Source organism: Lampris incognitus, chromosome 9 (genome assembly GCF_029633865.1).
Source record: "Lampris incognitus isolate fLamInc1 chromosome 9, fLamInc1.hap2, whole genome shotgun sequence".
Classification (NCBI taxonomy): domain Eukaryota; kingdom Metazoa; phylum Chordata; class Actinopteri; order Lampriformes; family Lampridae; genus Lampris; species Lampris incognitus.
In genome coordinates, this window is record NC_079219.1 from 50948114 (window position 1) to 50973681 (window position 25568).

The 25568-nt window shown below is 45.1% G+C and overlaps 1 protein-coding gene across 2 annotated transcripts in view; it reads right to left on the minus strand.

The window, feature by feature from the left end:
* Positions 1-213: 213 nt before the first annotated feature.
* sema6e (sema domain, transmembrane domain (TM), and cytoplasmic domain, (semaphorin) 6E) overlaps positions 214-25568 on the minus strand; it is a 224375-nt gene continuing 199020 nt past the window's right edge. The window contains exons 18-21 of one of the 2 annotated variants that reach the window (XM_056285728.1): positions 20792-20850; positions 20281-20331; positions 15989-16144; positions 214-4714 (exon numbers count right to left, since the gene is read on the minus strand). In XM_056285728.1, the coding sequence (XP_056141703.1) occupies positions 3393-4714; positions 15989-16144; positions 20281-20331; positions 20792-20850 (1588 nt within the window). In that variant the 3' untranslated portion in view covers positions 214-3392. The remainder of the gene's footprint in view (positions 4715-15988; positions 16145-20280; positions 20332-20791; positions 20851-25568) is intronic. The other variant, XM_056285729.1, reaches the window with a different exon arrangement.

Below are 25568 nucleotides of genomic sequence, written 5' to 3' on the forward strand. Positions count from 1 at the left end.
TTAAGCCAATCAGTCAAACACATTTGTGTGTAACAGGAAGTCACCTGGTGGTTCGAGGAACAGTCAGTATTTCCCTCACTAGATAAGACCTGTAAAAAAAAACCTTCCACAGCAACACACCAAAACCCTCAACATCCTGGTGCACAGCAAGACTCGCTGCATTTAAATGTCCAAAATACAAAATTTTAGCCACACAATCACAGACGTCTGCGGTATATTTTTCATTTATTCCTAGTATAAGAGACATACAATGGGTATTCTGTGAGACCAAATTCATAGTAGCTCAAGAGGTGTAGCCCGGAAATCAAACAAAAACAACAGAATACTGAATCAATGTGATCCCGCCCCGGATAGAATGTATTTACACTCTGTGCAAGTTCAGAAAAATCAAATACTGACATAGCTGTTAAGAGTAGGGACCCTTCCCTTTCTCATACAATCTCTGTTGCCAACTGATATAAAATATTATTCAACACAAACACCGTAGCTGCCACAATTCCTCTTGTGAGATATTTGGGTCACAGACTTTCATCATATATTATTCAATAGGTGATTTAATGCACTTTTGCATGCTGTATCCAAATCACGTTCCTTCCTTACAGCAGAGCTCGTGTCCAGTGAGTGATGGGCTGCTTTCCTCTGCTGTCCTGGCCTCGGATTGCATTGTGAATGGTGAACTTTGCATCAGACCAGAAGAGCTCTAGGAAATATGAATCAAGTGAATACCACACAGATACAGAAAGCGTCTCGTGTCGCTTCCCCAGAATTGATCAAGATTCCAGTCGGCTGTGGCCAAAACGACTTTGCCGAAAAAAAGTGCAACAGCGGAGAGATTTGAGGGGCCGATGTTTGTGAGGCTTAGCCAACTGGCTTTCCCATCCCTGAGGAAAATCCTCGGCAGATGTTCAGCGACCCAAAGACCCAGGAAACCTTTCCACGATCACTCCCAAACACACCGATCCAAGGACAATCTTAACTTGATCAGGGAGTTGGATAAGAGAGTTCAACGCATTTCTGCATGTTTCCACACATTTCAGGCAGGAAGAACATACCATCACCATTCCTATTTTAAAACGGGAAAAAGAAACAACGGGAAAATAAATTCCCAACCTTAATTGTTGAAGTTGGTACCCGGTGTGATATTGTACAGTACTAGCCATTGTAGAAGTCCATATTCTACATTTAGCCTCCATCAATTCTATATTTTGTATTATTAAGACAACTCTTTCTCAAATGTTTTCATTAATATAGCCCATTGTAATGAAAGGTAAACGTTTTGGTCCAACTTTTTGCCAGACGATTCCTCACAACTTCCGGTTTAACTGAATTTTCCAGACACCACCTCTTCGATGTGGAGTAAATTTGGGACTTTGACAATGGCTATACGTGTAGCTCAAGAGGAACTGTGCTCCACGGCTAACCTAAATAAAGGCTAATGCTAAACAAAATGATTTACAACGGCAATCAGAACTTAAACCCGGTGGAAACACACATGAAAAGAATGGACACCTCAAACATCTGCAGCCTCAAGCTTGGTACTCTGCCACCAAAACCCCGGCCCCCAGAACAAACCCTGCAGGCTCAGACCTTAAGCGATGTAGAGAAAAACAAAAACAAAAAAATGCTTTTCAATAAAAGTACAAATAAAGGGTTTCATTCCAAAATCCTCTTTGATACAAATTTTCTACATACTCCTGACTTGATGAAATCTCTTTTTACACTGGCTGAAGTACAGGCTCCATTAACTAGTGTGGGGCCCCTGGGTCATGTGGGGGTTGGGTAGTTTGCTAAGGGACACATCAACAGGTAGGCCTGAGACTGAACTCTGGCCTTTCAGAGGAAGAGGACCTGATGAGCCACTCAAACCTCTCTTCTGGCCCAATATGTTAACATTTTGGAAAACAAGTGACCCACTATTTATCTTTACTATTTAGGAAACAAAGATGACTACATTGTCAAAATGTTTCTCATCGATAATAGCTACAGGTAGCCAATAACTTAAAAACAATCAATTAAGGCTTATACTTTCATGTCAGCGGTTTTTTCTAAAGAATACTTTCATCTGTTTTTCTGCTGGGTGACATATTTCTCAAATGGCAAACACCTTGTTTTGGAATGAAACTCTTGAGATTTACAACAGACACATACAACCATACAAAATGAAACATCAACTATAGTGGCTATCTTAACTCCATTCCTTTACCCCTCATATAACACACTATATTAAATAAGGCACACATTTACACATACAGTTTAAGTTTGGCTAGTATTTATTCCTTTATTTACAACCAATAGTCATAAAGTTAATAATTATAGCAACTGCAGTCCATACTATGTCACGTTAATTCTCTCAGATGACATTTACTGTCCTGTTCTTCTTTGGGTCCAAATATTGGAAAGTAAAGTTTTATTTCCATTTAAGAGGATGTAGAACCCATTGGGGATGTGGAGCACCAATGCATTTGCAGTATTCTGAAATTAACGCTAGTGGACCCTACTTCACCATTTAGGATGTAACCTGACATCTGCTGGGACAGGATAACTAGCCAAAAACGGAAACCAGAAAAGACCAGCTGCTTTGAAGGGTTTACTCTGCAGTGTCAGTATCAGAAATTTATTAAATCTTTAAGCCAATCGAGCATGGAATTTGCTAATGAAGTGCATAATTTGGTATCCCTCAGACATGGGTTGTCCACATTTCCTTTATCAAGGGAATTTTCGATACAGTATGCCCAAAGATGAAGGAGTATAATAAGGCAAAGACATAACTACTTTCAGGGGAATTTGATGACTTTTCACCACAGGTTACATGTACTGCATATGTATATGTATACATATTCGGTGTGGATATAAACACACATATATATATACACACACATGCATAATATAAACACATTCGAGGATGGGGGTGGGTCAGAACTGGTTACCAACACTACATCAGAAAAAGATCATCAAAAGCAAGAGTCTAACTTGAAAGCATTGCAGGAGGCTCTGGCTTTTAAGTCTTGAGGATAACTGATGTGTAAAGTTTTTAAACACCGATGCATCCAAAAATCTAAGTCGCAATGTAAATCCACACTGAGGATGTTGGCAGCCTAAGATAAGGTGGTGACATCACGTCACCCAAGTCCTTTACGGTTCTATAAGCAAGTAGCTGAGCAATACCAATATGGTACAAAGATATCCGTTTGACAAAAAAGGAGTGGTGGGGGTGTGGGGGGTAAGTCTGGCTGAAGTTTCATCCACAGTGACACCTGCTGCCACACAAACAATCTTGTTTTCTGAAGAAGGTCTGAAACCTCTAACACTTTGCATTTCTTCATGGGAAATTCCTTAAAGAGGCGAGGATAAGGGAGAATCCTTCCTCAGTCTAGAATTCCACCTCTCTTTCCTCAGTAGTTGAACTTTCCCTGTGGGTTGACTGGGGAAGTGGCAGGTATGAACAAGGGCTTGGGAGGGACATCAGGCTTGAGAGAGGAGGTCCGGCGGACGATAGCCCCCCGGTGGAGGACTTCCTGCTGCTCACTGTTGTAGCTGTGCTGGCGCGCCAGGTACCCATTAGGAATGAGGGGGTAGTGGACCTCACAGGCGCTGCCGGTGGAATTCATCCGTGCAAGGAGAGGAGGTGGTTGGTGGGACCCGCAATTCCGTTGACTGAAGCTGTGCTGCCTGGGGATCATTCCTCCTCCTCCTATTCCAGCTCCACCATTAGACATCTTGGCGGCTGCGGCGATCAGCGAGTGCCTTTGAGAGGAGTGTCTCCTCTCTAGAGTGGACTGGTGATGCGGTGGTATGTCTGGAGGTACATCCATACGCCGGGTGAGGCTGTCTCGTGGCAAAGTGGAGGAGCTGTAGTAGGGCGCCGACTCTGTCTCGGGGATCTGTGGCTGGATGCGGTTGGCAAAGGCTAATTGGCCACAGCCCCCACCGCTTGCCATCAGACCAGTTGGACTCATGAGCTGGGTGGTCTTGCTGCTGCTTGCCTCATGGATGTGCTTCAGGAGCTCATCCAGGGAGGTAACCTCCATCACCTTCTGTGGGTAACAGGGGTAGGGCTGCTGGGAAAGCACACGCTCTGCATTGTGGATCTTCCGCTCCTCTGGATGCATGGGACCTCCCACCAGAGGCTGCCCATTGGACAGTGCATGGGAGTAGGGGAAGATCTGCTGGTGAAGCAGGGCTGAGCTTGGTCTGGAGCCCATGTTGTGGGACTTTGGATCTTTGGCATTGTTGCAGTTTTGGTTCTTCTCCCACTGGTTCCTGAAGGGCTTTATGCTCTTAATGGGCAATTCTGGGGTGGAGTCAGGTGTAGGCAGACCAGATAGCTCAGAGGATTGGTGGTGGAGGTGGTGAGGGTGAACTAGGTCTCCCATGGTGACGCCATGATGGCCATTTCTCCTAGATGGGTGATGCTCTTTGCTGTTAGGGAAAAACGAGTTGTAGATCTTTGGAGAGGGCACATCCCCATCTTTGCTTTGGTTGTCCAGCAGACCGTTGAGCTTAGCCAGGCTGCGAAGGGACAAGGCATGTGGAATTGGGGCCTCTGGATCTTTTGCCAACCTCTTAGTCTTGTGGCCTGTGTGGTTACAGTAGCAGGAGACCAGGAAGCCAGAGAGGAAAGCGCCCAGAACAAATGCCACCAACACACAGGCAATAAGGAGAGTATAATGGACACTATGGTTGGTCTTCTCCACCTCAGGGGGGCGCCTCACACCTTTAGGAGACATAAAACAGGTAAAAGGAAAACTTCAGTGAAAAGATTTGACTGTCTGAGTCCCTGAGGGAAAGAAATCCCTCCTATTTCAAAGCTTATAGTATGTCAAGAAGCAGCTGGGATGGACAGGTTGTGTTTACAGAGACTTCACCATGTGAGAAACCAGCATGGCAGTGGTGTTTGAACTAAGCTCTATGCTTCCTTCCCCTCCACTGTTATTAGATCAATAAAGCTTTTCTTGTCAGGGCCTGTGCTTTTCCTCCCAGACTGGAAATGTGGCAGAGGCCAAGAGCTCCCCAGTCACTGAGAAATCAACTTTGAAATGAGTTGGGGCTTTAAATATTGATGGGCATACACCGGCAGCAGCCTCATGTCATTTTCACAGACTGTGCTTTCCAGTGTGTGGATCAGGGACGAATGCACCTGGTATGATGAATGTGCCAAAAATAACAGGTCTATCCAGTGGCTCACAGAGTATAGTGCCTCTGCCAACACAGGCCCAAATAAAGCTGTGAACTTCCTTTAAAGCTTAAGAGATGGTTTGTGCCACAGTGCCCCCCCCCCCAAAAAAAACAAAAAAACAAACACAAGAGCTATTGTGCTGAAATATTTTTACTATGTAAATGTCCTTGGGTTATGTGATCCCAACACCGTTTGCCTGACGGTGTGAAAGACAGGGCCACCAAGAGGAGTGAAACCTGTAACCTCCCATAATGTGAACTCATTTATAAAGGGCTGCTGCCATCTGTGGTGTCAGGCCCCTTTCCATCCTTAATGACTCTCTGTGAAACTGATTAGCCTAGGGATGAGGGGATGCCCAGGGTACACCGAGGAGGGAGGGAAATGCAGGTGTTTCCAACAAGCTAAATTCAATAGATAATGAAAACTCTTTAGATGCCATAATGGAAAAATGATTGTGCCAAAATAAGCCCTAATGGTGGTTTATGACATTTAAGATGATGATAATCGACTGGTGAGGACTCAATTATCAGATCTGCATTAGAGCGTCTAATTCTCCAGTGCTTCTTCCATCACCAAATGACTTCAAAGCCAATTTGCCCCTCAAAAGTAAAGCTGGAAATAAGGGTTTGAGACAAACTTAAGTTTTTCAAAAAGAAGTTCTATTTAAATTAGCTGTCGTGTGCATCTAGCCAGGCAGTGAAATTCTGGAAAACTATCAATAAACAATAAACATCTGTCCACGGGGAAGAAATTGCAAAAGTAAATACTATAAGAAAAAATGTGAATGAAACCTGCATTGTAATGGAAAGGTAAAGCCGAGATGTGGATTCCAAACAGCACCTCGTCTCAATAATCCAGAACTGTTTATCAGTCTGTGTATGTGTCTATGTGTTTTTGGGAAGCATGATTGGAGCGTTGTTGCATGCTGTAGACACCAGCCACCCCGCTCATGTTCTGTTCTACCGGAGCATCAAATCACACACCACCGTCTCAGTAATAGTTTCTTTCCACAGACAGTCAGGTTGCTGAACAGCTGACACACCCACATGCACCTTACAGTGTTGTGTTATTGTGTACTTTTCTATATTGTGCATATAATGTATGATTCTGTGTACATAGTCTTTGTGCGTCTGGAGTTTTTTTTTGTTTTTTTTTGGGGGGGGGTGTCCTTGTGATTTTTGTGTTAAGGCAGAGAGAGCCAGGGCACAATAATTTCCTTATATTCCAGTACACACGACAATAAAGTTGAACTTGGTGTTGAAATGTTGATTGCAAAGACTCATGTTTTAAAAGAAATCCATCACAAATCCACAGGAAACAAAAAGAACAAATGAGTAAGAACTAAGCTCATTGTCAGACCAAGGACTTAAAGTCCCAGAGGCACCTGACACTGTGCCAGTTCTGCACAGGATGTAGGACGACAACTCCTTCTCCTCTCATCACCATTAAAGCATTTGCGTGACAGCATTTTGTTACGCACCAGGAAGGAGAAGTGACAAAATTAGAATCAAACGTGGTCCGTGTCGTCAGTCTTGATAGATCTGCATGCACACACACTCACTCCGCTCGAGTTTCTACATGTAGGTCATAAAGTTGTTGTGCAACTTGTTCAGTTCGTCTGCTCCTCAGAATGCAGAGGTGCCACTTCAGCGCATGCGCTTCAGGAGGTTCATCATTTTACCTCCTCATAAAACTGTTCACGGGCAGTGTAGCCGCTTTGCTAACATTTCCCTACAGAAAGATAAAACAGTTAATACTACACTACACTATAATCTTTCTGGGAATAACATTTTCAATGGAGCTTCAAATTAAAAATCAATATTTAGCCATTTCTCTCTCATAATTGCCTGGGTTTATGACCACGTTAAAAAGTCATAAATCATAATTGCAATCACAGCGGGACAGGCAATCAAATGTGTTGCTGCAGAAAGCCCGCTAATACCTCCCCTTTCATCGTATATAACTCGTGTCGTTTTCTTTTCCAGCCTTAAATTACAAAGGCCGTCAGTCAGCGCTACACTGGCACCACTGCGCTGCCTCATGTGTTCGGTGCCAAAGTGTCTCCGAAGGCCGAGGCAACAGGGAATAGATGGTCCCTGTGGTTTCACCCCGCTGTCATCCCTTGGCTCCCAGCTACCTGTGAGTCATCCAGTCCCCCTGGGACCACCATAACCCTCTCCCCCACAGGAACAGGCTTAATTGAAGGATTCCTCCTGCTTGGGCAGTATGAGTCAAGTGCCGCGGTCGGGTAGGGGGTTTGAAATGCACAGCGGGGGTAAACTAATCCTAAACCCGACGGACGGCCTGACACGACATGCTACAGGAGCTGGGACGGATGACTCAATCACCATGTATATGGGACATATGGTGCCACGGTCAGAGAAATTAATACCCACTGAATCAAGAGTTGGTGGACTGACTACACCAGCAGCTATGTGGCGTCCAGGAGGGACTTTCAGTGGAGGCGAACAGAACCTCGTGACTTGCCATCCATGCAACGCTTCCCTGTTTGCGCATTTTCAGCGTCCTTTGGTGACAAAGGGTGATTAAACCCAACTGAGACAGAATCAGAACTCTGTGCCTCCCCAAATATTACATCTTTATTAGAGGGCTGTCATGGGTGCCTCAGGTAAAGGCAATAATTTCGCCTGCCTTCACAACATCCCTGCAGTGTTTACATGGTTTCCAAGCCATTTTCAGCCTCCCGTTTGTACATTGTCACATTATATTTCTGTGTCAACTGTAGACAGTCTCGGCTCAGCGAGAGTCTTAATATAGAGATACCGAAGGTGCCAAAAGGTAAACAGACAGATGGGCCGAGCAATTGGAGGCGAGTGCTGGGGAGAAGGAGGTAAGAGGCGATAAAGGGATAAGATTCAACCTTGGTGACAAAAGTGGCAATGGAGAGGAAAAGTGTACGAGCAAGGACTCGCAGATCCCAGATATTGGGCAGCTGGAGCCAAGGGAAAGAACTGGGGATGAAAGGTGGAGAGCAAAAACGATGGCAGGCAGAGGTGGAGTACTGAGAGGGAGTGATAGAGAGCAAGGCGGAAGGGGGTAGAGAGAAGAGGAGGGAGAGAGACAGAGACAGACAGACAGGTGTGAGAGTGAGTGACAGGCTGTGGGGTCTGCTGGGCTTTGAGGCTTGCCGCTCTGCGGGAGTTGTGTTGTGGTGTAGGAGGAACAGCCCTGTTTGTCTTACACTCCTCCATGGCGCCATAGGAAGACAAACGCTGTGTGAGTGCACCCGTGTTGTTAAAAATAGACGGCGCATTAGGTTACATAAGCAGGTAAAAGCTTTGCACAAGGGCGTCCTGACGCATCTTTCCAATTGGAGACGGGTTTGTGTTTGGGGAAGAGTCAGTACCAACAGTCTCGCTGCTGCCATGTGTGAAGTGCTTCCTCCTGCAGGCGATGCATCTGATGATGCAGGCGATGCATCCGAGTCAGTAAACCAGCCATGACAACCAGACTGACACCTACTCTTTAAGAGTGCCGGCCATTAAGTATTAAGTTGCAGTGTTCCCAAGCTCTCGGACAACCTAAAATTAACTTCATTAATAAGACAGCACCCTGCACATTTTCTACGTCAGCAATTAATCCCCGACGACTCACATTTTGTCATATGGCGAAGAATTTGCCACCCGTCTCTTGCAGGACATGAAAGCAGCGCACGCTCTCGACACTGGGGGCTGCGTTTCCTCTCAGCAACTTTCAAGGTCAGATTTGAGAAATAACTTGAATTACTTGAAAAATTTTCTTTTCCAGGAAACGTTCCCCTACGATAAAGGCTTTTTCTCAATGGTATATTCTGGCAGTACGCATCCGCGACGACTCTTGAGATGCATTTAGTGTCTGTTGTTCAACTGAAGATGTTCCGAAAACATCGCCGAGTAGTTTCTACTTCTCCTGTCTCGGGAACACGCGTACATGTTCAGTTAACGGCAACTGACGTCTCAGGAAAAGTGAATGAAACAACATTGGCCCTTGTCTCATAGGCGACGGTTAATCCCGAGACTAATGCTCGAGATTTAAAATGAATAAATAATAAAAAAAACAACTGAACTGTTGAAAACTCCCAGTGGTTTCAGATTGGGGTGGGAAGAAAATAAATCATTTTCTTTTTCAAATCTGATTGAAAAGAAAAACAGCTTGGGCCTGCTGCTGTGGGTTTTTGTAATTGGACAGTTTAGATGCCTGCTGTCTGTGCACTGACAGACACGGCTAACGAACGCAGACTGACTGAGCATGTGTACACACACCCGTCCAGGTGTGGGTGTGTGTGTGTGTGTGTTTGTGCACAGGGTCTGGGTGTTGAGTGAGTGAATTCAATCATGTACACTTATTAGAAATTTGCATAATATTCCAGCTCAGTGGCCAGCCAACTGGATGCAGTCTGATTCCTGCTGCACACGGGGGAGGCGATATGGGGGATAGAACATTCCAGGTGAAGAGCGGTGGTAATGACTCCTGCTCTTCATGCCAGGTGTGTTGACGTGTCCACACCAATAGGTTTGATTGCAACGTTGATTGAATACTGGTAAATGAAGCATGTGGCAGCATCTGGCAACCACACGCACCATGTTTCTGAGCGGGTTTCATATAAATAAAGATGCTATTTTAAAATACTGGTTCAGCAGACAGTGTGGTCAAAGTAGCGCCTGATAAACTTACCGCAGGCCATGGAACCAGGAACAGCACATGCACATGATATCCTCAGACATGCAACTGCCTCAACAAGTCAAGGGGGGAGCCATTTTGTGTTCAGTTGCTTGTAAAGCCAATTAGGATCAAATTCCAGCTTTAAAATGCAATTACTAAAATATACACATTACTAAAATATACAGTTTTTTTTGTGTGTTTGTGAGCAAAAGGCAGCATCGGAGCAATCGGAGCTTTACCGACCAGCTTAAAGAGACACTCTGGTTTCAATGTTCTGCCAGACATGGTAAGACATGGTCATGTGTACGAGGAAGTCCTCTGTCCTCCAACTTAGTTTTCCTTCAGCCCTGATCCTGCTTTCCATGATAATTCAGACTGCGCGCTTTATGGAAAACTTTGACAAATTAACAAATCTTTTTTTTTCAAGTAACTTTAAAGAGGTACAAAGCAACATGCAAATTTCTCCCATGTCAGCCATCATGGCAGTTATCATTGACCTCCTGCTGCCCTTGGAGTGAGGGGTCTCTTTAAGGCGGGTCACGGAGAATGGACTGCAGATCACTGAAACACATCCAAGCACAGTTTCAGCCACAGGCTCGGAAACTAGAAAGACAGGTCACATAAAAGGGGGTAAGGGAGGGTGGAGATAGAGGGGTCAACCAAGGAGGCAGGTAGAGCTAAAGGGTTAGTCCAACTGAAACACAACAGGCAGGTCACATGTGAAAACTAAACCCCAGAGGTCAAGGAGACAGAAGCAAGGGTCAAGGGGTTAGGGCGAAGAGCCGAGGACTGCACAGGTGGATTTGTGGTCACCGCGGGCCCCGTGGATCGCGCTCAGAACCGACACCTCGCTTCAAACGCCGCTCCGCGCTGACGCTGAACAGAGATTTAACAGCTACCCTGTAGTAGAGCGTGGTTAAAACTGCAGCAGGCTGCGGAAAGTGAGGTATTCTGTATGCGTCATGATTCGTAGGGAGTTGTAGAGCGCGTAGCAGTGTACAGTTTGGTCGTTTAACATGATGTCACTGGTAAGTGCTGTAAATCGCTGGCGAGTTGAGCAGAGGGGAAAAAATGATTTTGTTCTGAGTGACCTTTAACAAGTGCCATTACACCAGGACTATGACTAAGGGACCCCAAATCGGCGATTACACCCACACAGCTGAGGCAGTGTGGGTGTGTGTTTGGGTGTGGGTTTGATATGCCCACCATGCTGCACAGGACCTGCGACAAAAGCTGGGAGAACATAGAGCTGGACAACCATGATCGACCTGTCTTCACCTAAACAGCCTAAATCCCATTTTAAGCTTTCTAAGTTCTAAACATCTTAAGGATTCATATGTGAAACTTCAAGGTTTGCTCTGAAATGAAGTATCTCTAACTGAAATCAAAAGTGACGCATAGCCTTACATATTTATCGCTAACATAAAAGTAAAACAACCTTTGGAAATTGATTTATGTTCTAGGCCTTTAAACTAGCGCTGATAAATTAATCTTGTAATATCTTCAGTCTAGTGTTGTGGAATGAAAGCCTTCAAGTGCAGATGGGAGAAGGAGCTAATGCAAGTTGTGCTTTGCTTCCGTTGGCACAGAAGGAAGTTATCCAGTGCAGTGAGTTAGCGGTGGTCCTCAGAGGTATAAATAACTCTTGAAAAAAGGAGCGGCAGCATCCCCCTTGGCCGCCTGCCCCTCTTCATGAAGAGGATCTGCCCACCTCTGCCCTCTGCTCCTTCTACAGCACAACTTCTGCAGCGCTTTAATGAGTTGCAGGATGCCTGCTTCACTTGCTTCCATTATTAAGCCCTTTCCCCGTGCATGTCAGCTAAATTAGCTGCTAGCCGGGGTGTTTTGGTCGTAAGCACGCCGGTTAATTGTAATGTGCAGGGGAGCCGAGGGAAAGGTAATTTTCACAAGAGATGGTAGGAAAACAGAAGACAATTCAGCGAGATGTAGAAACCCATGTCTTCTGCAGCATGGCTTGGCCCACACGTGGCTCTGTGTTTCCACACAATACAGCGGTGGGTGGATTCCCTTGCCGGAGATGGCTCTCATCCAGCCCGGCCGCCGGTATTTCTTTAAGTAGCGGCAGGTCAACAGGTTCGCAGCTCTACCGATTAGTCTGTTTTAGATATGACACCACTGCTGGCCAAATCAAAGTCAACCTTTAACTCCGGGTTTTACAAAACGCTAACACAAAATGATTGACGAATTGATTTTTTTCCCCTACGTCGTGATGTGTTAGATGAAAATATCTTTGAATTTTTTCACAGCCAGAGGCAGGTCAACGACTGAACAGCTATACTGAATTTATCAAATGCACTATACATCTGATTTGAAAAGCAGCGGGAGCGACTCTAGCTCCATCCTTTCTCTGCCTTCTGGGACTCACTGGCTGACGGGTTAGTTATGTGTTATGGGCTTTTCTCATTTGAGCCTGAGTGGCTCATCACTGCAGCCAGAGACTCTGCTGGTGTGAACGGGAACCTCTCTCGCTAGCTGGGGATTTATGGGCTGCTGACACGATACCAGAGGAAGCTGGGGTAAATGACGGAGGGATTAAAAGAAAAATAAATAAAGAAGCATCATGGCTGACTTATCCCCACAGAAGCACATCCCTCTCTTCTCCCTCGTTTTTACATCCTCTCATCTCCAAATATCCCTCTTTTCTCCTGAATCCCTTCTCTCCCAGACTTTCCAGCTCTGCATGCTATAATATGCTCTTAACATGAATATGACACCATTTCCCCACCCATCTGCTCAGTTCCTGACCTGTCAATCATCTCAATCCTACAGGATCACTTTAGGGTCACGGGACTGTTTTCTACCATCTATTGTTGGGGGCAGTCTGTATTGGACCCTTGTGCTCCTTCTCAGGGTTATTGCACGAGAATATCGGCTCAAAATGTAAGAAAACAGTGAAGAGAGAACAGTGTCCAGCATGGAGCTGAATCGGTCCCTTGTCAATCTGTCACAAATTACAAGATAAATAAAATGGTTGACGCCTGAAATAAACAAAAGTATCTCACTATTAAAGCTAACAATATGTGAAGCAGGTCATCTATCCTCTCATATATTGGCGTACAGCAATGATCTTTAAGTCTTGTATGAATATTCATACCACCTTGCCTTTGTCTCCCACTGCCCAAGTCAGGCTAAAAAGGAACAATATAAAGAGTAGGTTTATTCAAATTAATAGAATATTACACTCAAATATGTGCCTTTAAGTCTAATAAACTCTGCAATGTAGAAAAAAACAAGGGTCTACTTGACATGGGAGAGTTTCAGTCTTGAGAATTTTTTTCCATTTTAATCCATCAGCTAATCATTCCTTATGTCTCGGCTGTACAGCCCAAAATAGTCACTTAATCAATCAGTCAGACTTTATTGAATTATTAAATCCCTATCATTAACATTAACGGCATTGGCAGCACTATTAGGGGAGGGGAAGCTTAGCTTGCCCGAAATTTTCACTGAAACAAATTTAACCAACAAAATAATTTTTTTTGGGCAGTAACTACTGGCAAACATTAAAAATCAATACTGATTTAAGATATTAGATTTAGGACGGAGGTCCTGAAGCAGGACATCCATCCATTATCCAAACCGCTTATCCTGCTCTAAGGGTGGCGGGGATGCTGGAGCCTATCCCAGCAGTCACTGGGTGGCAGGCGGGGAGACACCCTGGACAGGCTGCCAAACCATCGCAGGGCAGCAGGGACATTATTATTATTTCAAAATTCATAAATAGTTTTTGAAAGTTTTTGTTATCAATTTTATTTATGCTTGTTCTATTTCAGTAGCAACCAGTGTAGTCTATCCTAGCGTACAATAATATGTGCTTACACTCGCTAGCTGTTCATTTTGTTCCCTATCTGGTGTATTTACTGCTACGTACCTGTACTACCCCAGTCGTTCAGGCGGAAAAAGCTATGATTATTTTCATTTTCAACTTGCTATGAATTAGATCTATAGAGTGTTGGTAAAATAAAAAAGTTTATAATAAATAGGGGTTTGAGGTCCTCTGTCTACCAGCTAGCTAGCTAGCTAACAGGTGCATACTAACACCGTTTCATCCTGAGATGGATGACTGTGGTCATCTTAAACAACAACAACAAACCTAACACACTGACCTCAGGATAAATGGTAAATGAATCCATGTGACGAATGAATGGTATCTGCTGTGCCCTCAGTTTGAAGACACCAGCGATAACAAGGTATTGGTCTAATGGGGTATTTGATTGCAATTTTGAGTCAAATGCTGACAGTTGAATAAGGTTCATGGAGTCATGTTTTAGCAGGATGAGGACTTTATCTGCCAGTCTAACTGATGAGTTAAGCTACTTAAGTATTGTGAAAATCCTATGATATTTAGCTTCCCCATACCTGATGCCCTAGTGCCACCTATGGTTAACGGTAAGTAAAACATGCTTTGTCCAGCTGTGCTTAAGTGTCCTCCCCCCTTCTTTTCTAAATAGTTTTGCAAATCTATATCGATTTGAAAAACACCTTTTGTGGCGTCAGTATTTTTTGGGGGTATCCGGGTAGCGTAGCAGTCTATTCCATTGCCCATCAACACGGGGCTCTCCGGTTCGAATCCCCGTGTTACCTCTGGCTTGGTCGGGCGTCCCTACAGACAAAATTGGCCGTGTCTGTGGGTGGAAGCCGGATGTGGGTATGTGTCCTGGTGGCTGCACTAGCGCCTCCTCTGGTCGGTCGGTGCGCCTGTTCAGGGAGGGGGGGGAATAGCGTGATCCTCCCACGCGCTACATCCCCCCGGTGAAACTCCTCACCGTCAGGTGAGAAGAAGCGGCTGGTGACTCCACATATATCGGAGGAGGCATGTGGTAGTCTGCAGCCCTCCCTGGATCGGCAGAGGGGTGGAGCGGAAAATAGGGTAATTGGCCAAGTACAGTTGGGGAGGGAAAAAAAAGGGGGGGGGGGATAAAAATTATTTTATTTTTCTTAGTGATGAAAATCTGTTGGGGAGACAGAACTTTAATCCACATTGGCTAGTAAAGCCTTTTAATTTATAATTTGTAAATCGGTTAACTGCTAGCTGCCACCGCTACTACCCAGTCAGAAAACAGTGAAGTAGGTAGATACAGAAGCATCAGTGAGAAAGCCTCGTGTTAGGATCCCTGCGAGAGAGAGAGAGAGAGACTATCTGGCTTGTGTCGTGGCTTTCAGAACAGGGAAGGAGTTTGTGTGTGTTGAAGAGCTAAAGAGCTCAGTGAGAGACGAGGGGAAGGGCACGTGGGAGCAGGACGGTTCAGACTCGGAGGCTCCACTTGATTTGAGGACTTAATTAAAACCAATACACTGTCTATTGAAGAGTTTAAATCTAATCCAAAGGCTAGCTTGTGGCTGTTTTGCCAACACGTCTGAATGCATTACTCAAGGTAGTAGGCCATCTTCACACTGTTGCGAGAAGGGTTTGCATCATGGCCCATCCATATTTCATTCTACTTGGTGAAAATGTACACAGAGGTCGAGGGTCATATCAAACATTTATCACATGGCGCCCTTAAACACTCGCACCAGCGAAACCATTAAGAAGCGCTGATCAGCTTAACACTGCTCACTGCCTTTCACCGAGAGATTACCAAATCTAGAACGCGACGTGTGAGGGAACCACTTGCTGATATTTCACGCTGGCAGTTTATTAACATATTAACAAGACACGTGTACCTGCGCATGAGCTTATCAACCAGAGTCTGCCTGGTACATTAGTCTCTGCTGCTATTCAAGCTAATTTCTCCCAGGACTCGAACAAATTCATCATTATCACAACTGTAAACTAGCAAAATTAGTTTTTGAAAACTGCAACCATAGACATAGTACTCTAGTCCTTTTACTTTACTTTTGCAGTGGTTAGCCTAGATGGGATTTTGCGTAGTGACAGGAAGTGTCCATCAAAGCTGTAGATATGAAGGCTAGTTGACTGAACTCGTGCTGCTGCGGTGTGTGCCGTAACCGGGATGACGTATTACCGGAGTCAAACCTCCTTCAAATCTCTGTTCAGTGAGCCGGCGGGTCGGTCGGCAGCGTCAGACGCCGGTATGGTCGGAGGTGTGCAGTGAAACGCTCGGGGCCCAGCGGTGCAATCCTTTGCAGGTTAAGAGTTCAACAGAGACAGAAAGCCCATCCCCTTACCCTCCATCTCCACACTGATTGGCTCCGAGTCAGGTGACCCCTGTTCCCCTGGTCGGGGTGGGCCAACAGGACCTGTATCTCTTTCAGGGTCACCTGCCTCCTTTGGGAATGCCGCCCCCTGATAGGTTGCACTGGCGCTTGTGGGTGAGGTCTTCCCTGTGGTTGTGGCGAAGGGGGAGGAGGGGGCAACAAAGTGAGGGATTAGTTAAAAGTGAAATTTAAGCTGTGTGCACACCATCAACTTTATTGTGTGGGTGGGTCCCTTGGCCATATTTTGGCTGCTAAAGGAAAAAAAAATGCAGGTAACACAATATGCACTTTGTGTAAAAAAAACAAATAAAGAGCCTTGCAGTAGCGGCTGAAAGGATCAGTAAGCGAGAGTAAGGCTGCAATACTTACCAGACACTCCCACAACACAGCCAACTGTTTCACTCCCAAACTCTTATTGATCCAAGTTTTGGGGAATAAGCACAAAAAGAATACCACTTAAATCTTTTCTACCAGCGCTTTTATTCATTTTCATTTTTGCTGCCGTCATAAACTCATCGTGATGGGTCAGTTTATTCATAAAGCAGCTGGTGTCAGGTTCACTCATCTGAAAAATTAAAACTTCCGAACTTCAGAAACTTCTCTGTGCCGGCAAAGGAAAAAAGACAAGAGTGCCTATTGCAAGGCATCTGCTTTTGGCACGCCTGCAGCCCCTTAGATTACTTCCATGTAAAAAAAAAGGAACCTGTAGTTGGGAAACAGCTGAATAAAGTGACCGCTGTGTTACGTTATGCCTGTTATGTGGCAAAGAGTTCAGCCCCTCAGAAAACCTGGGCTGAACCCTGGATGGAGAAAAGTGTTATGATGAATAAACCCACACTTAAAAAACAGTGGAAAAACACAGCATGCTAAAAGCAGAGAGGACGAGTTCACCCCCCCCCCCCAAATACGAGATGGTTTGAAACTCTGGGAATCTCTCCCACCTGCTCCTAAATGCCCAAACTCCCTCTCAGTGGAAACTGTGATTTAACAATTGCAACATTTGCTTTGACTTATAACTCAATAATCTGTCCTCAACTTTGCTTTTGACACTGACCTAATGCCGTACTTTCAATACAAATCTCTCATCCTTCAAAAATTAATAAAAATTATCCATTATTTTGGAAAATCAGCCATTTGTTTGGTGAATTCAAAAAGGCTGGTTTTGCAGCAGGGGAATACTGAATTTAGAGTTTTAACACTAAGAAGGTTTTTAACTGCTTTGCAATTTTTATTTAAAGTTGCAGTGAAAATGAAAAAAGACAAGCAAGCATTTCTGATGACATTAATCGAACCTCCGTGGCGACTGCAGTTAGAACAGAAATGGGGGTTGCTCACAGACTATGCCTTCATATGACTATAATTTGAGAGAACTTGCAGCTTTCAGTTTGAGAAATCATTTAACCCCGGTGCCTCTGTCCGTCTTACAGATAATCCCCCACTTTACTGTGACAGGGACCCAGACGGCGAGACAGTCCAGCACACGGGTCACCACGCTCGGCTCCCACCACTGTGAGCTCTCCTCTCTGCTGACCCTCTGAGTGCTGCACCAGATAACTGGAAATAAGACGCTGGTAGCTGGCGGGGTAACGCTTTCTACCACATCTGTCTTTCACATTACTTCATCAGAGCCGTTTTACAAGGAACCGTGTCACCTTGAGGCAAACTAGCCGAGAGAATCGACGACGACACGGAACATTTGGCAAAAAAAAAAAAAAAAAATCCAACATATTGACTTCCATGACGTATCCAACAGCAAGACTACAGTCCTCCTTGAGGACTGTTGGAATGTTAGCATACTGCGGAGAGACTGCTCAGAGGAGAAGCCCCCGTCTCTGGAACGCCCTCCAGGTCCATCTAAGGGCTCCCCAGACTCTGGCCTCTTTTAAAACTGGCCTTAAGAAACTTTTATTCGGAAAAGCTTTTAATTTAATCATGTATTGTTTTTGTTGTCATCTGTTTTTACTGTTTTAATGCACTGTCAAGCACTTCAAGATTGTCTTTGACAATGAACGGTGCTATACCAGCCATCCATTATCCGAACCGCTTATCCTGCTCTCAGGGTCACGGGGGTGCTGGAGCCTATCCCAGCAGTCACTGGGCGGCAGGCGGGGAGACAGCCTGGACAGGCCGCTAGGCCATCACACAGGGCCGACATACACCCACACACCCACACATTCATACCTAGGGACAATTTAGTATGGCCGATTCACCTGACCTACATGTCTTTGGACCGTGGGAGGAAACCGGAGCCCGCGGAGGAAACCCACGCAGACACGGGGAGAACATGCAAACTCCACACAGAGGATGACCCCCAAGGTTGGACTACCCCGGGGCTCGAACCCAGGACCTTCCTGCTGTGAGGCAACTGCGCTAACCACTGCGCCAACCACTGCGCCGGTGCTATACCAATAAAATGTAATATTATCATTATCAGAAGGGCCTATTCTCTTTTTCCGTGTGTGTGCTTGTTTGCGTGTGCAAACTGAAAGCTTTTGCTTCAGATAAGGTGCACTGTCAGTGCGCCATCTGTGCTGGGGAAATTAAAACTGCACATCGGGGGCCGGGTGGGGTGGAGGGGCTGTTTGGCCTTGGTGTGCTGGACAATAGCTCCAGGACTGTATTTTTTTGTCGATTTTATTACAATTTTTTTCTAATGCATGGGGCTAGGGGAGTTTACATCATTATTCATCTTCAACTATTGGACCCCTGCCCCCAATAAAAAAACAAAATACCCAAGTAGAACAAGGCCTGTTATGCCAAAGAGGAACACTTGACTACCTACAGACAAGTGTCTGTCTCTTGATGTCTCTGGGTGGACTGGGTTTGTACAGGGTGACGGGGGAGGAAGAGGAAGAAAGCAAATGTTGCCGCCTTTAGTGCGCTTTTCAAATGTTGGGACCGGGACCCCTGAGCAATGACAGCTTTGTTCAGCATATGGGGTATTTTATTATTTAGGGAAAGCTGATAATTGATCTTCAGAAGCGAGGCTTTAAAAGGCTTTCTGTGTGACTGAGCTGAGAAAAACTAAATAAAGAATAAAAAAAAAGAGAGAAAGAAAGTCTGGCTGTGTGTTGAGAACTTCAAACGGAGCGGCAAAGCATAGCAGTGTTGAGAGCCCTGCAGGGTTAAGCGGAGGGGTTGCTCATCAAGTCCCGCTACCCACTGCTTGGTAATTCCTCCGACAGAGTCTACACAGAGCAGCGATGCATTGTGGGATGCTGGAGGTCCGGGGCTAATCCTCAGGTAGACAAAGTCGCCTCTGTTCTAAAGGAGATGGAGGGAGACGGAGAGCCGTGCTGGATGGATGGCACTATTCGGCCATTATGGCCAACATCCCTCCCCATGATGGGCTGATATGAATCACCCTGCCGGATAAACCACCCCCATTAACTCCCCCCATGCCCCAATTTGTCTGGTGATGAAGACATTTGACTTTGAGCAAGTCTCAAAAACTGGACTCTTAGGCAGCCAAAAAAAAGTTGGACTGGCTTAACCTCTATAGACAAATGTGGGCCGAGAGAGTTTGGTGGCTGAAAACGGCTAATTCTGAACGTTGCAGTGACACATAGTTCTGCTAACTCTGTCTTTCCCCTCATGTCCAAGAGCTTAGCTGGCTAGGCAGCATTTTATTCTGGCCCTGCCAAGGGCCTTCAGTGTGGGGGCGGCGGGGGAGTAATGGGACGTGACGGGGATGATGATCCCTCCTGATACAGGGCATTAGGCAGCGCGACCACCATAGCTACTGGCCCGTCAAAAGAGTGATGCTACTGCCGCTTCGGACAACAGCTCCAATGTTTAAACTGTCAAGCTCGGAGAGCTGGAGGCAGCACACTTCATTCTGCTGCTCTCAAAGAGTTCTGTTGCTGAAGTTTGCACTGGCTAGAACAGCTAAGACCAAGAAGGAATTAATGGCAGCGCAAGCATCTATCAATAGATATGCAAATCAAGGAGCACTGGCGGTTGACTGAGGTCACGTGGTGCAGGAATGTGTGCTTAAACTGGTCCTACCAACGTGAAACCTCCTTCAAACCCGTGTTCAGTGGCCCGACGGGTCCATCAGTGGCTGGTCAGGAGTGTGGGGTGAAATCAAACCACGTGGCTTTGGTTACAGGAAAGCCTGCCGGACCCATGTGGGGAACCCAGCCAACCAGGGACAGACACGTACTGGACTTAGCTAGCAAACCTGCAGCGGTCAGTGGTAACCAGCTGAAATGTCTGAAACAATTAAGCAGTAAAGATGAGGTACAGAGACGTCTACTGACCATATGCTGAATCGGCTGCTGGATTTTGCTTGCGAGTGGTCGCCAGGACATCTGCAGAAGGAATGAATAAAAAACAAGCAAACACACACACGCATGCACGCACGCACACGGACACACACACACACACATTAGATAGGCAATTTCCTACATTTATTTAATTTCTAATTTCTAATTGATGACATGCTTGAGACATACATAGACAACAGAAAACAACCCACATGTTTTTGTTAAGCACCTAATACCCACACGTAAATTCAATTATAATAGACGGGAGACAGTATTTACTGTAATCTATGTGACGGGGGGGGGGGGGGGGAGAACAAATGCTTTGCTGAAGAAGGCAAATGAAGACAGTGAAATGCTGAATTATAATCTGTTAGATGTGAAATAGTTTCCTCCGAAATGGAAATTCAATAACTGTTAGGTCTTCTTTGAGAACCTGTGCAGAGGATTGTGTTTGCGTGAGAATCATAATGAAATACAGTTAACACAAGCTATGTTTCAACCCTACCGTGGCAGGTATCAGCGTATTGATGGAAGCCATTCTCCACATCCTGCTCAAAACTGCCCCTGGAGACACAGAGAAACAGACACGCCACAAACAGGCCAAAAAGACGTGGTAAATTTGCGTCAATCCATTTTAACCCGTCTCCATTTTGAACATATCCTAAATGTCTTTGGGGTCCATTGTCAGGACTTGAAAAATCATCTTTGTTAACAGACCGGTCAGAAGTGGGGGATGACTTTAACATAAACATCTTGAATCAACTTTTATGGCTGAATGACTGGCTGTCCGTGTGTTGTCTCGTACCAGCCGTGTGGTCTTGTTGGGTAAGAGTTTATCAGCTTGGCACATCTTGACTTGCCAATATTTTCCCACTCTGTAAAAACGTTCTAGATCCGTCAAATTGCGAGAGCACCTCCAGTGCACAGCCCTCTCCAGGTCACCCCACAGATTTTCCATTGGATTCAGGTCTGGGCTCCGCCCGGGCCCTTCCGGAACGTTGATCTTTTTTTTGGTGAAACCATTCCTTTGTTAATTTGGATATACATCATGTGCTGAAAAGAGAAATTCCTCTTCAGCTTTCTAGCAGACGCCTGAAGGTTTTGTGCCAAAATCGGCTGGTATTTGGAGCTATTTGTGACTCCCTCTGTCTTGACTAAAGACCCAGTCTGGCTGAAGGACATCAGCCCCAAAGCATGAAGCTGCCACCACCATACTTCACTGTGGGTCTGGTGTTCTTTTGGTGATGTGCTGTGTTGTTTTTGTGCCAAACATACTATTTGGAACTATGGCCAAAAAGTTGAACCTTGGTCTCACATCAGACCATAACACATTTTCCCCACATGGTTTTGGGAGACTGGATGTATCTTTCTGCCAAATTAGCCGGGCGTGGATGTTTTTTTGGCTGGATCAGACCCTAGAATCCCAAGAAACCCAACCCCAGAATCGTGTATGTCCCTGAGCGACCATGTATAGAGTAAAGTCAAGTCAATTTTATTTGTATAGCCCAATATCACAAATTACAAATTTTCCTCAAACAAGTTACACGACTGGGCCGTTGGAACAGGTGACCAATGACAAGTTTCCCTATTGGCCGTTGCTCTCTCAAAATGAATCGGCACAGCTCATTCCACACGTTTATCACACGCTAACGAACAGAATCCATTGCTGCTCATGGATACTACTGAAATGTTAAGAATGGAATATTTTGCTGCTCTTTCCACATCTGGTAATGCACTGTTAACAGTCCAGCACTAAGCAGAGGAGGGGAGAAAACAGCTCTCCCTGCACCGAGAGGCATGAGGGGGAGACACAGTTAAAGCCCCCCAAAACAACAATCACTCTGACAAAACACTCAAGTACAAGAGACATCCGCAGATAGAAACAGATGAAAGAGGGGAAGTTATCAGATAATTAGAATAGTTATATTTACAATTAAATCAAATTCTCTTTCAACTCAAACATCCCAAGACATAAGTGGAAAGTATTGTTCTTGCAAATGCATTTATAACTTTTTTTTACTTCAGCATAGCTTAACCATGTCATGTGATATGCTACTTCAGTACACTTTAGGAACAAATACCACTGGGACCACTACAGGAAATTACAGATGAATATTTAATATACAGGAATTGACATTATCAACAGTGACTGACCCCGTAACAAATTGGTCACAATTTCGAACATTGACCATACACGGTCCATCCATAAACTAGGTTTTGACCTGGTCTTGTTTCATGAGAAAAGGCCTCTGTCTTGCCACTCTACCTACCCCATAGTCCACAGTATGAAGAATATGGGAGATTGTTGTCACATGTAAGGACCAACCAGTACTTGCAAGAGGTTCCTACAGCTCCTTTAATGTTGCCAGAGGCCTCTTAGCAGCCTCCCTGACCAGATTTCTCCTCGTCTTCTCATCAATTTTGGAGGGATGTCCTGTTCTCAGTAATGTCACTGTTGTGCCATATTTTCTCCACTTGATGATTGTCTTCAATATGTTGCATGGTATATGTTATACATTGGACGGCATGGTAGCCCAGTGGTTAGCGCTGTTGCCTCACAGAAAGAAGGTCCTGGGTTCGAACCCCAGGGTTGTCCAACCTTGGGGGTCATCCCAGGTCGTCCTCTGCATGGAGTTTGCATCTTCTCCCCATATCTGTGGTGGGTTTTCTCCGGTTTCCCCCACCATCAAAAGAAACATGCATGTTAGGGTTAATACTCCTGTCCTCGGGTGCAGCATGAAGGTGGCAGCCCACTGCTCCTAGCAACACAGACCACAGCTAGGATGGGTTAATTTGCAGTAACTGAATTTCCTCGAGGGGATTAACAAAGGAAACTTAATCTTAATTACATCTAATGCCTCAGAAATTCTTTTGTACCCCTCTCCTGATCAAAACCTTTCAAAAATGAGATCCCACTCATGCTGTGTAAGCTCTTTGTGGACCATGGTTTTGCAGTCGGATAGAACCAAGAAGAGGCCAGGAAAATCCTACAGGAACAGCTGAACTTAATCTAGAGTTAATCAGTCACTTTAACTGATGGCAGGTGTATACTAACTACTATTTAACATGAGTTTGAAAGCGACTGGTTAATGATGAACACAGCCACATCCCCAATTACAAAAGGGCGCGCACACTTATGCAACCAGGTAATTGTAAGATTTTATTTTTATATTTTTTTCCTAAAATATTTGATTGCTTTTTTGGTTGCAATTTCACAATAAAGGTGGAAAAAGTTCTAACATGATTTATCTTGGTTTCGTTTTTCTTTTACATCCCAAAAACCTGCCATTTTAACAGGGGTGAGTAGACTTTTTACTTCCACTCTATGTACTAGCATACTGTACAGTACAGTGTGTGATTTATGTGAGTGCCTGGTGAGGCTGAAGAAAAATTTGCATCCCTGGCTGGACAATAAAGTTATAAAATAATGGAAGTGAAAGTACTATCAAAAATACTTGTTACTTGTGCGTTTATTTTACTTGGTGTTTTAAGTAATTTTGGATTTACTTGTTCTTCAGTCATCTATCTTAAGTCACAGCAATGGAAAATAGAGGGTTTAGTGATGGAAAGAAAAAACCCAGCCACTTAGGATGCACAAGCCAGTGCTTTCTCAGTACTGACATGATGAGAATGCATAAAGACATTTTGACTCATTTCGACGAGGCCTGCCTTAAACTTGCACATGAGAACTAGTGAACGGTATGTAAAATGGCAGACAGAGTGGGATTACACCTAAGAGCTGGCAAATGGAATCTTTGGTCAAGGGCCACCAAGCTAAGCAGAACCTCCAGAAGGCACGGAGCCAGCTGTCGAATGGACGGGTGAGACAAACGAACTTTTCCATCGACACCTTGAAAGCCAAAGAGGAGCAGAACCAACAGACTCACATCAACATGTGGTTGACTTCATGAAGAGGGTTCGTCTGGCACAACATAGAAAGTCGAAAACCAGGCAGCAAAAGAAGTTCGACCTACTTACTGTACAACAGAAACTTCAACAGACAACGGACGGCGTCCTCAACGGCAGACAGAGAGACGGACGCCAGACACATGCCGGCAATGTGGACAAGTGGGTGAAGAATCTGTCCGACAGACAACTCACCCAGACGGAGAAAGACATTCTTGCTAAGGGGCTGAATGTTGCTGTAACACCGAGGCGAATCTCGCTGGTGGAACTGATCACACCACCAGAATCGGCGATCCGTAACAACAACATCACGGACCCGGAAGCGGAGCAACTGCGGATGAAAGTTTCAGCCTGCCTCAGCAATGCAAAGGCACCACCATCCAACATCAGTAAAGATGAGAGGCAAGCTCCCACGACTCTCAGCAAAGACAACAACATCATCATCCTTCCAGCGGACAAAGGCAGATGAACTGTTGTATCAAACCAGACAGACTATCATGAGAAAGTTATGGCGTTACTCAGCACCATGAATACTTATGAGCCCCTGAAACAAGATCCAGGTGGTGGTTACTAGAAAAAGGTGATAGATTGTCTGAAGCTGTTAGAACAGGACAATGCTATTGACAGAATTTTGTACCACGGATCATACTCAGGGGAAGCTACAGCTAGTCTGTATAGATTACCTAAGATACATAAACAGGATGTGCCATTACGCCCTATTGTTTGTATGACTACATCAGAGACCTGTAACATCTCTTAAGTTTCTGGCATCTGTTCTTAACCTGTTGGTCGACAGTAATGAACACCACATTCAGAACACTATGGATGTTGTGGACAAGGTGAGGGACATCATTATGGAGAGGGATGAAACAATGGTCTCTTATGATGTTAAGTCTCTCCATGTGTGTTCCTGTTGATGAAGCAGTGGAGGTAGTCCGTATGAAATTACAAAACGACCCCACCCTTAGCAGTAGGACCACCCTTAACACTGACCAAGTGTGTCTGCTCCTGAAGCTGTGTCTTCAGTCCACATACTTCACATACAGGGGGCAGTACTATAGGCAGAGGCATGGGTGTGCTATGGGTTCCCTAGTCTCACATGTAGTGGTCAACTTGTCTATGGAGGAAGTGGAAAAGAGGGCTGTGATGTCCTATCCAGGGACACCACCTAGCCATTGGTTCAGATTTGTTGACGACACCTGGGTTAAAATTAAATCTCAGGATGTACCACATTTCACCGACCACATTAACTCTGTGGACACCCACATCAAGTACAAGAGTACATCCGTCAGCATCTTACAATGCTGTGATTGCAACTATTCCCCAATCCTCTGTGAATAGTACACATGGTCACTGTAACTCTAGTTAATGGTCAC